Source organism: Perca flavescens, chromosome 10 (assembly GCF_004354835.1).
Source record: "Perca flavescens isolate YP-PL-M2 chromosome 10, PFLA_1.0, whole genome shotgun sequence".
NCBI lineage: Eukaryota > Metazoa > Chordata > Actinopteri > Perciformes > Percidae > Perca > Perca flavescens.
The window spans coordinates 35,734,514-35,746,773 of NC_041340.1; the positions used below are offsets into that span (position 1 = coordinate 35,734,514).

At 41.9% G+C, this 12,260-nt stretch overlaps 1 protein-coding gene across 1 annotated transcript in view; it reads left to right on the top strand.

Moving 5' to 3' along the window:
- Positions 1–12,260, top strand: part of si:ch211-26b3.4 (connector enhancer of kinase suppressor of ras 2) — a 68,729-nt gene that overhangs the window by 23,876 nt on the left and 32,593 nt on the right. Inside the window, exons 4-8 of the mRNA XM_028590047.1 lie at positions 418–505; positions 1,775–1,816; positions 8,146–8,265; positions 10,000–10,059; positions 10,199–10,267. Coding sequence (XP_028445848.1) covers positions 418–505; positions 1,775–1,816; positions 8,146–8,265; positions 10,000–10,059; positions 10,199–10,267 — 379 coding nt within the window. The remainder of the gene's footprint in view (positions 1–417; positions 506–1,774; positions 1,817–8,145; positions 8,266–9,999; positions 10,060–10,198; positions 10,268–12,260) is intronic.

Genomic DNA, 12,260 nt, shown 5'->3' on the forward strand with positions numbered 1-12,260 from the left:
TCACTTGCCCATGTGCTTTGAGAAAGCAAAGACTAGCTTTTATTGCTCTCTCTCTCCCTGCCCTATCACAGATTTTATAATCCCGATGTTCGCAAATAAACGAACAAAATAAAATAAAAACACCAATATAGCAAAATGACTTCCTCAAAACATAAAGTAACTCTTTTTTTTATATATATAAAATGGTCAAATATCCTTTGCTCACATTCATTTAAGTGTGACTTTGAGACCTGTTTTACTCTGAAAAGAAGAAAAAAAGACACTACTCCAAACAGGAGCATTTAATGAAAACAATAACAACATGTAGAATACGATTATGACCAGTACACTTATCCAGTGTTCTAAAGTTCACCATATTATTAAGGTCTCAGATGCATTTGTAAGACTTTGAATGAGTTTTTTTTTTGTCTGCTTCAGGTCTCCGTTCGCCAGTGTGACCGAGTATTCATTACTGAAGAACAACATTGTGCAGCTCTGCCTAGAACTAACCACCATCGTACAACAGGTACTTCCACACACACTCACAAACACGCACAGGATGCATGCATCTGCATCACACAATCCATCATGTCAATATACAGTACACTGATACAATGAAGGTCATCATTTTGAATTGTTAGGGCAAAACTAAAGTGGGTTTAGATTAGGAGCATTAATAAGGATGCAGCTTGTTCTGGCCAATAGCTCATTTCTATAGATTTGACTATGAGTGAAGCATATGCCCACTGCCACAGGCTGTTTGCAGCATGGCTGATGGGACGAGTAGCCCTCAGTAGCAGCCTTAGGCAAAGTACTCATTGACTCACTGTTACGACACATCCTCTCTGCTTAACTTGTGGGCCCTGGTGGAGAATGAACTCGGGGTCTCTCATCCCTTCATTTCCTGTCCTCCTTCTGCTCCCCCTCTGGCTCGCTCCCTCTTGTAGATTCACCAAGTTTAGGCGCACAAATGCACTTTTAAAAAAACTAAAACTGGAGGCGCATTCACACACACACACACACACACACACACACACACACACACACACACACACTCTGAAACTGTAGAATTCTCATTGTTTTGGACAGAAAGTATGTCTGCTCTCCTGGACTCCATCCACATCCTCCCTGTAAGAGCCTGCTCACAGTGTGTGAGAGTGTGTTTGTACGTGTGCCCGGAGTGAGTCCTGGAGCTGAGCAGATAACACCCATCCCCTCTTACAAGGGCCACAGGAGAGGGGGAGGGGGGAAGGGGCCACAGTAGGTCCACAATGGGCCAAATGAACATGTGGCTGCCAGGGTGCAGCGGGACAGACAAAGGTGGCAGCACCGCCCGCACTAATGCATCAAACAGATGAATTATCTGCTATCATACACATCTGGTGGATTCAGTGGGCTGCTTTCCCAGAAATAGATTAACTATCAGCTATCGTTAAATAACAATCTGTCATGTTCAAATAATGTAGTTTCTAAATCCTGCGGAGGCTCGTGAAGCTCCAGGCAACGTCCAGAACTGGTCAATCCAATGTTTTAGTCTGCCTAGATTATAAAGTAATATGCATAATGTGGAAGATTTGGAATGAAATAGCTGACTGCTGATGTTCTCCATTGAAAAAGAAGTCATCTGTCTTTCCTCCAGTTTGCTGTCTCATTTGTCTTCTTTCCTTCTTTCCTGGTTGTTATATTTGGAGGAGGGAGATATTTGAGCTTGTGTGCGGATGTTGGCATAAATGCTTTTCTCCAGCTCATGTTTTCTTCTTCTCTCCCTTTTATTTGTCATTTTCTCATTTTACAGGATTGCACTGTGTATGAGACAGAGAATAAGATTCTCCATGTGGTAAGTTTCTGCTTCAAAATGTCAAATTCATATAAAAATATCAATAATGATTCACAGTTTTTGGCCTGTTTCCACCACAGAAAGCAGGGAAGAGGCACAATGACATACTCAACAATGATGGCTGTTAAATGGATAGATAAAAAATTGTTACAACAAGACTGCTATGCTAGTTTATACAGTAGTCTGATTTTATTTCAGCATCCTACCCTCTCCGGTTGCCTCACACATGACCTTGGAAAGAGTTATATTCAACATACTTAGATTCAGATTCAGAAAACTTTATTGTTTGTCATGAAATACAGTGCAAAAACAAACTAATAATAAATAATTTACATAGGATAAAAATTGCAATATATGTGTGCAATAAGGTACTTGTGCCGTACAGAATCTCCCTTTTCTGAAACAAGTCTAGTAAAGTTCTTGTTGAAGGAATAGTTCAGCATTTTGGAAAATACACTTATTTGCTTTCTTGCCAGCGGTTGGATGAGAAGGTCAATACCATTCTGTTATCTGTATGTTAAATAGGAAGATACAGCCAGCAGATGGTTAGCTTAGCTTAGATAAGGATTGAAAACAAGGGGAAACAGCTAGCCTGGCTCTATCTACCAAGTCGCACCTTTAAAGCTCATTAATTAACACGGAATATCAAATTATTTTCCCCATACAAATCCATATAAAAACCAAAGTGTAAAAACAGGAGCAGTTGCCAGGCAACCAGGAGCAACTCCAGGAAGTCCAGAAGCCACAAACGGTACATAACCTCCTATAAAACCACAAGTTGTCGTTTTTACACTTCAGGTTTTGTACAGATTAATCAAAGGAGACATAACATGTTAATTATATGTGAACTAATTTGTTGAGGTGCAGAAGAAGGATTGATTTACCTTTTGTACAGAACAATGCCAGCTGTTTTCTACTGTTTCCAGTCTTTGTGCTAAGCTCGGTGAGAAAGAATACTAAAATGTGGAACCAATCCTTTAATCAAGTTTTATCTCTGCTGGTAGACACATTTCTTTGCAATTTTTGGTTCCGATAACACAGTCGTGGTGATTCTGAAAAAGCTGAAAAATGTCTGTATGTGTGTGTTTGCACATTTTTGTCCGCATGGGAGTGTGTGTGTGTGTGTGTTTGTGTGTGTGTGTGTGTGTGTGTGTGTGTGTGTGTGTGTGTGTGTGTGTGTGTGTGTGTGTGTGTGTGTGTGTGTGTGTGTGTGTGCATGTCAGAGAGTGTGTTTTTGCGGGAATTTGTGGAACAAAACTGCAAGTTTAAGTGCAAGCGAGCCTGAGGCCTTTTGAAAGCTCCAGTTTAGCTTCTGTGTGTGTGTGTGTGTGTGTGTGTGTGTGTGTGTGTGTGTGTCTGTGTCTGTGTCTGTCTGTCTGTGTCCACGTGTGAAAGCGAGTGAGCAGCTAGTGTCTGATCCGGGCTGACAGTTGGATCGGGACACTTCCTGCTGCTATTCATGGTCAGGTGGAGGAAACCAAATAAAATGTTGGCAGGGGGAGTTCACTGAAAAAATATCTGGCCATTTTATGCCAAGAAATAAATCAGATGTTCGGTCAGTATACAGTATAGATGCAATCGTGTTACATATTTCTATAAACAGAAGCAACCATAAGTATGTCTCCCTGTGGTGCCATGCCTCCACTGTCAAAGGGACTCAGACCTTAGCCTTCTGCTTGTCGTTTACCTCTGTTGTTACAGGCCTGTTAATGACACAGGACAATGACATCAGGCAAATTCAAATATTTAAATGGCTCTGTACATGTGTGCACACACAAACCCACACACACACACACACACACACACACACACACACACACACACACACACACACACACACACACACAACATCCTGGGTGCCAGACAAAAGGCTACACATGACTAATTATGTTGTGTGGGAGGTTTATGTGTGAAATAGGGAGACAGCGTGAAGGGAGAGAGGGAGAGAGAGAGAAAGAGAGAGTGTGTGTGTGTGAGAGAGAGAGTGTGTGTGTGTGTGTGACAGAGAGAGAGAGAGAGAGAGAGAGAGAGAGAGAGAGAGAGAGAGAGAGAGAGCAGGAGGAGGTTTGTTTTTAGATGCTGCTTTCTTGCTGATGATTGTTTAATACTGGATGTGTTTTAGAACTTAATAAAATCTAAGTGACTGCCACTAAATCATACACATTGGACAGCCACACATTGGATAAAGAAGAGGATGCACAGTTATGTTACCTATCAATTTTAAAACAGGAAAGTATTTTGGGAACCATGCTATATATATATATATATATATATATATATATATATATATATATAAATATATATATAGTCATGAAATATATATATATACATATACATATGTATATATATATATTTCATACATACATTTCATCAAATTAATATAGCCAATGTGTGTAATGATGAATGTTTTTCTTTTGGTTTACATTTGTGTCAGAGGAAAATATTCAGAACAGGCCAATTGCTTGGCCTCCGGTAATTCCTCGAGAACCGCTCATCCAAACATCTTCCAACAGCTACACCTCTAATGACATAGTTGCATCTTCGTTCACTAACAGCTAGAAACCAGGCTATTCCCTGGAACAAAAGCATTCATTCCCGAAAGTTACACACTGATGCATGAATATTATATAAATAATATATAACTCAGTCACTCTTTCATCATCTGTCCTTGAATATACTGTATCACACGACGGAGAGCAAGCTGTACCCAGTAACAGTTAATAGGGGTTCCCTCTTAATTCACTACACAGTGTGTTCATAACGCATTACTAATAAATATGTCCCGGAGATCTCAAGACACTGCACTTCCTTTGGTCCTCGGTCGATCGGATGAACGATTGTCGAGTAAATCGAAGGACAGACGCACAGGCAGGGATTCCTTCCATTTTAGTTAGATTTAACATAAAGTACTGTCTTTTACATTTTTGACATTTGACATTTATGACATACAAATGAAAAATAACTAGCTATCTGCCTACCTGCTACCTGATTGCTAACTCACTAATGACTTTTAGAAAACTACATTAAGAACCAGCGCTGAAACATCTAGTATCTAGTTGTGTATTTCCTCCAGTATTTGACAGGGAATGTTGTACTTTACTCCACTGATTCCAATTTAAATTTGCATCACATACACATGATCATCTTGTATAATGACATCATTATTTAAAGTAGTTGAAATGAGCCACAGCTCATCCTGCTGCTGTTTAAAGTGCCCAGATTATGAAAAAGCACTTGTTTCTGGGATTTGGGGTGTTATTTTGTGACTCTGGTACTTCCACACGCACACAAACTTGAAAAAAAAACATCCATGGTGTTCTGAGTGAGATACGGTTTCTGAATGTGTCCTGCCTTCAGTCTCCTGGTGAGCTGTTCACAATCTGCACGGCTTTCTACATCACTAGCCGAAACAAGGGCGCTTGCTAGCTCATTCTCAATGGCAAAACACTGCTACAACACACACAACACTACCATAATCTACAAAAGAACTACTTCCATGTCCCTGTTCTGCAGGTATTCCACGCAAAGTTGGAAGTGTGCCCTCGTTTAGGAGAAGTCACCCGGCTAATCCTGCCTTGTACTGAAGTTGTAGAAAAAACAGCTAGCTGATGTGATCCTTACCTAGCTACTGAGCATGTGTGACTCCCAACAAAGATGGGATAGAAGTGCGATGCCTCACTCTGTAGCTAAAACAGAGACCTGAACACACAGGGTGAAAAGAGGAGCTGCAGCAATGTGCAGTACAACAAAAATATGGTGTTTTCTGAAAATTAAACCATGTTAACCTATTCTGGTACAACCTCAAAATACAATTATGAACCTGAATGAGCATAATATGGGCACTTTAACATTAAAATGCTGCTAATGCATTAGTAACAGCCAGTAATATAAATAACTGGAGCTACTAAAAGGACCCACTCCGCATAATGAGTATTTTACTTTATGAAACCTAAGTACACTTTGTTCTTAATAGAATTACAGAAATACAAGTTTTAAACTCTGCTCTTTTCACATGGTGATATTGGCAGTTTGACCTAATTGAACTATGGCAGTTGATCCAGACAGACATATAGTATGAGGGAGTCTCCGGTGTGCATCCAGCATGGGCTTCAGACACTGTTTAATGCTAAAGTCAGCTCTGCTATAGCTACTGTAGTGGCAGTTGTACGTTTGTCAGCTTCTGCTCAATAATGCAGAACTCACTGCTACTCTGCTCTCCTCCAGACTACGGCCTGCAGCAATCAGATGGCCAGGGATGTGTGTGTGTGTGTGTGTGTGTGTGTGTGTGTGTGTGTGTGTGTGTGTGTGAGAGAGAGAGAGAGAGAGAGAGAGAAGATATGAGCATGTGTGAGTCTGTTTGTCTGATGGAGCGCGAAGTATGTATGATTGTGTGTGTGTGTGTGTGTGTGTGTGTGTGTGTGTGTGTGTGTGTTTTATGTGCATGCATGCATAAGGATGAGAGGAATTACATAAGACTGTCCTAGTTGTGTGTTTTTCCCTTTCCCTTGTTGTCTCCCCTTTCTTCCTGGACTCTCCCTCCCCACCTCCCCACCTCCCCTCTTCTCTCCTCGACTCTCCTTCTCCCTCCTCTCTCCATCTTTTTCTGTGTCTCTGCTCAGGTTTATATTTGCCGCGTACGTTCATGTGTTGTGAAGTAGTGCACCCGCGTTCGTTGTGTGTGCGCGAGGGAGAATGAGAATAAGGGAGGTGGTGGGTGCGGGGGGGGCAGTGTGCAGCCAGTGCTTAATCCATTTGGCAGCGTACTATGTCTGGCTTTCTGTTTGACTGCTCTTAAATCTCACGCCAGCCAGTCACATAAGTTAACTTCCCTATAATCTGCGCTCTGATTCTCCGGAGGCGTGTCAGATCAAGGCTGGGTGTGTCAGTACTGGAGGAGTTGAGAGTCTCCACACTGGGAACTGGCCTTTTGTCTCTCGGCCCTTGTTAATCCCAGGTCAACACTATTACTTCAATGTTCAAAGAGGGATACAAGCAGAGCCACAACATTGTCACTGACTGTGGTTTCCAGCTGGGGACTTTGCATGCTATTCATGGTTCTATAGGGGGGATTAGATATACACTGCTTATGCTTTTCCCCTACTTATATCTTACTTACGTTATTTTTTCCCAAATTAAAGCTTCAGTTCTGGGTATCCCATTATGAAATGTGTACATGTTGACTGGAACATAATATTAATGACTGTATAAACAGAAAAATAAACAGGCAGTAAAATGTTCAAATAACTTACACAGAAAAGGATGGAAGTGTGTGTGTGTGTGTGTGTGTGTGTGTGTGTGTGTGTGTGTGTGTGTGTGTGTGTGTGTGTGTGTGTGTGTGTGTGTGTGCGTGCGTGCGTGTGCGTGAGTGACAGTGAGAGAGACAGAGCAAACATAAGCATCACATAGCCAGCTCACTGAAGATCCTCCACCTTTTCTCTCACAGTGAATGAATATAGGCTCTGAGCTATAGTGTGTGTGTGTGTGTGTGTGTGTGTGTGTGTGCTTGCACTACGTGTGTGTTGAAAAGATCTCTGTTCATTTCATAACTATAATCCAGTAATTGCTCATTAGGATTGAGATCAGAAGATTATTTTATGCAGGGTTCATCACTGTCATGCTGCTTGTGTGAATGTAGACAACGTATATTCTCTTACATGCATGTCTGTTACAATCCGGCATGTGTGTGTGTGTGTTTGTGTGCGTGTGCATGGGTGTGGGTGTGTGTGTGCATGCGTGCGTGTGTGTGCACTCGGCAGCGATGCGATGAGGAAGGATAACCAGGGTAACTGTCTCTGTAAACCCGAATCCCACCCAAATCTGGTGCATTTGCTCAGATGCACTACGTATTAGGTAATATGTGAATGTAAATCCAGTGTAAAAAAAATAATAAAAATACAGATAATCAGATAATCTAACCACTCTACAATGTGTCGGATTTTGTTTGTTTAGAATGCAAAAAATAGCCCTTATCGTCTCCCCCAAAAAATGACAGATAACAACAAATGAAATCTGTGCTCTATAATTTAGATGTTAGAAAATGTCATGTGGGCACCTCGGGGTTGGCTGGTATCGGTGATGTGTTGTTCTGTGTGTGGCAGTGTCTTGTGGGCATGCCTGTGGACAGACTGTGACAGGAAACAGTTTGTGTGCTGGAGTGATGGAAGTGGCGATGTGGAACAATCTGATGAAATGATTTCTGTTTTACCTCCTCCAGCTAGGTCACGGAATCCCTCGCGGACCAAAACCAATCTCAATAACTTTTTGTCTTTCTCTCTCTCTCTCTCTCTCTCTCTCTCTCTCACACACTCTACCTCCGATGCCATCTCCAGTGTAAGACCTTAGCGGGGATATGCGACCACATCATCTCTCTGTCTTCAGACTCTCTGGTCTCTCAGTCCGCCCATCTGGAGGTGGTCCACCTTACCAGCATCATGCCCAGTGAAGGGCTGGTAAGGACGCTCCTGAGCATGCACATGCATCTACCAGAGCGTTTTTTAAATATTTCGATATAATCCATGGACCAACTGAGTGTAATGTGAACAGGGTCGCTGGTGGTGAAAAACCAGAGAATTCGTTGCCCCTCAGCTCAAGGGAGTGTTTTAGCGTCACAAGTCTTCTTAAGTAAATTGGCATTTGGACTTTATTTTATAAGTATTTGAACGTTGTCCTTTCAAAGCTGTTAAAAGTGTTTTAACATGATTGAAGCCAAGTCTCTTAAATGCATAGAAATAATCAAATTAAATATTCAAGGTGTGTCAATATGCAATGCTATTATTTATTGCTATGGGACTTTACCAAGTCAAAACGTGAGACTTGGATGTTTTTGCTTTTATTTCTTAAGTCAAGACTTTAGAGGGTGACAATTCATGTGTAGATGAATACAAATTAATGGACAAATGTGAACAAATCTATGGAAAAAAAACAAAAGCATACAGAGGGTCACTGAATGGTTTAAAGGGAACAGAATTGATGTGAATCAGACACAAAGCCTTCCAAGTCAACCTAATTGGAGATTTTGCACCGACATGTCAGACGTGTTCTCCACCACCATCATCAGAACAGATGATGAATGAGGGAATATCTTTTGGAAGTAGATCATTTACAACAATTTATGACAAGGATCACTGAAGCTAAGCATGGTCGACCAACACCATACCAAGATGCTTCATGTTTGTTATGCCTTTAATTTGTCACCCATCATTAAGTCAGGTCACACACCCCTTAGTCTCACGTTGCCAGACCTTCCTCCAGAGCACTGCGGAGGAGGGTCTGGCTAGCCCACACAGCATTCTGGGATGGGAGAAAAACTTGCTCTGGTTTATTAGCATTTCTTTAAACCAATCACAATCGTCCTGGGCCCGACAGAGCAATGGTGCCTCTTGACCCTCCTGCTGTCCTTGGGTCAAATTTGACCCATTTTCAAAAAGTTTCTATATCATAAATTTGTGGTTTCTTTCAACCAAATTGTCAAAAAAGAGTAACGTGGATGGTTCGCTCCAACGCTCTTCACAAGTAAAATAAATGATCAGTTCACTACTTTCATTGAATATGGGTGTTTTATTCAATTTTATAGCATTATAAATTCATAAAAGAATGTTGAAAAAGGTGACAAAAATGTCGGAAAAAGCTTCAAAAACGTGGAACAAAAACATTAAAAAAAAACGCAGAAACAAATCGACAAAACCATAGGAAAAAGTGACAAATACATTGGAAAAGGTGACAAAAGTGTTGAAAAGTCAACCGAAACGTTAAAAATAAGTTCAAATTTAAAATTTTGACCCAGAAAAACAAAACGTTGCATGGTCGACAGGAAGACAACACAAGGGTTAAAGAAATAGCCTTGGGAAGGAACTTGTTTTGGTGGAACATGTGTACGTTCAAAAGTAGTTTTAATCGTTCAACAGAAGACTCAGATTGGACAGATAGTCTAGCTAGCTGTCTGGATTTATTAGTTAGTTTATAGTTAGAACGCCAACACAAAGAAAGTGGAAGGTGACGGACATCCGACCGAAATTAAAGACATCTGAAACCTGAAATGAAACGTTGTTGATGTAGACTACACACCCGTCAATTCAAGTCTGAAGTCGAGACGTCAAATTCTCAAATGTCAGACCTACATACGATGTATTTCCCTGTGTACTCTGTGTTATACTAAATCCTTCCTCCCTGTGCTTGTGTTTTAGGGGATGTATATCAAATCGACGTATGATGGACTCCACGTTATCACGGGAACCACCGAGAATGTGAGTTTTTGTTTCACTCAGTAGCAATTCCAATTCATTGTCTCAAATTCCACGCTGGCAGTGAATCCATGCCTGTAATATATCTTGAATTTGTTCTCATGGAGTGTCCTTTTCTGTCCGTCAATTTCTGCCTCTGCAGTCTCCAGCAGACCAGTGTAAGAAGATCCATGCAGGGGATGAGGTGATCCAAGTCAACCACCAGACAGTGGTGAGTTAAAAAGCTTCCAAACACTGTAGTCACTAAAAGTCACGGGACATGTAGTTCCCATGGGTTTCACTGCAAGCTGTCTTTCGTTCTCCATTCTGTGCTGTGTTGAGGAGATATCAAGGTACATGATGTCTGCTACCACCACAACCACCACCACCACCGCCGCCATGGTGCTTCCTGTCCTGTGCCTGTGCAGCTATGTAGACTAAATAGACTTGCTGCGGGAGCAGATTATAGGACGATTGTTACGAGACCTTTGTTCAGTCCAGTGTGATTCTCAGCTCACTCTTTTGCGAAATGTGCTCCCATTGTCGTAAGAAACCCCTGGCAGAGGCGTCTGGTTTGAAACGTGAACTCATGTTCCACTTTTTAGACTTGAATAAGTTGCATTTCTGCCTTCAACTCATCACACCAGAGGGAAGCGCCAAAATAGGCAGCCATTTTAAATGAAACGGTGCCTTGTGAGAGCAAGTGATTGAGCGTGCTGTCAGCTCTGGCACCAACAATTTGTTCCAGCGTTTATTTGAGATTTCTGAGGGAGGGAGAAGAAGGCCTGAGTGTGTAGACAGCTTTTGCGTGCTCTTTCCGCGAGTATTTCCTCCTACGTCTCGATAGGTGCTGCTCATGCGAAAGCGTGCGTGCATGCAGGCGCTGGGGAGCGTCGTTGATTGACACGTGAGGGAGCTGAGCGTTATCTCTCTTCCTCTCCCTCCTCGGGGTGACAGTGCAGATCGCACCCTGCCAGGCTCTCAGCTCCAACTCCTCATTACTCCCTCAGCTAGACCCTCACCACTCTGATCCCTCACTCTGGGGGAGGAGATAAGCAGGGGGAGACAGAGGTGTGTGTGTGTGTGTGTGTGTGTGTGTGTGTGTGTGTGTGTGTGTGTGTGTGTATGTGTCTGTGAGAGATGGGGGAAATGGTGGTGAAGTAGTCAGAGGATGCTGTGATGAGGCTGGGAGAGTGGGGCGAAAAAGGGAGGAGGAAGTAAAGAGGGACTTAGGGAGAAGATGATGAAAAGAAAAAGGGGGGACAGCGGAGGGAAGTCTCTCGTCAAGATAGCAATTTTTTCATCCTAAATCAAGCTGCTGAGGAGGAAAGATGGATATACACACTACCGGCAAACTCTCTGTCAACATCACGGCTGATAAGTTTATCTAGCGAGGCTCCATATTTAAAAATTAGATTAGTGGGAATATTGAATGAACAAATACCATTACATTATAGAATCATTATGTAGGCCTATCCCACGTATTTAGCAACAGCGCTGCCGACATGTTTATGCATGAGCTTCTGTTTGAGAGCCACTTCAAAACAGAACTTGCAGTTTTTAGCTCCGCTTCTCTTTTGAGGTAAAATGTGGAATTTGCTCAAATAACAAACTGATTGTTTGAAGAGGCAACATAATTATGTGGAGGTAATAGCATCTGGGAAAATAATGAAGACCTCGGGGATTTGAAAAACCTCTCCAGCAGCAGTTTATGCTCTATTATTATTTTTGGTAGGTCTCCCCCTGTTTCCCTCGGCTCTCTCTGCGTATTTGCATAACAGAACAGTTCTAAACTGGCCTGGTTAGGATAGGCTTTGTGTGTGCTGTTAATACACACTGCTGTGCTGTCCGCCATTGTGGTGGAGGAGCTAACAAGGGTTGAGAAGTTTAGCAGGATCAAGGTCCAGTTCAGTTTACTTTCAGTTCAGTGAATTCAGGAATGTCCCGTTGGGATGAAAATGTCAATGAAGTCTCTGTCTAAGGCTGGGTTTTGTTGGACAATTGTATGAGTCTGTGTTACCTTATTTGACAGACATCTGTATGTCTAGCAAATAATTGTCCAATAAATTGTGAACTCTTCCTTTAATAAAAGAAGCCAAAGTGCTCACTGTAATAACAAAGAAGATTAGAAAATTGACCAGAGATTCAAAGCCAAATTTTTGTACTTGAAGGTTTTTGATACTCTGACACATTTCTTCCAGAATGTTCGGTTTGATAGCTAGCCC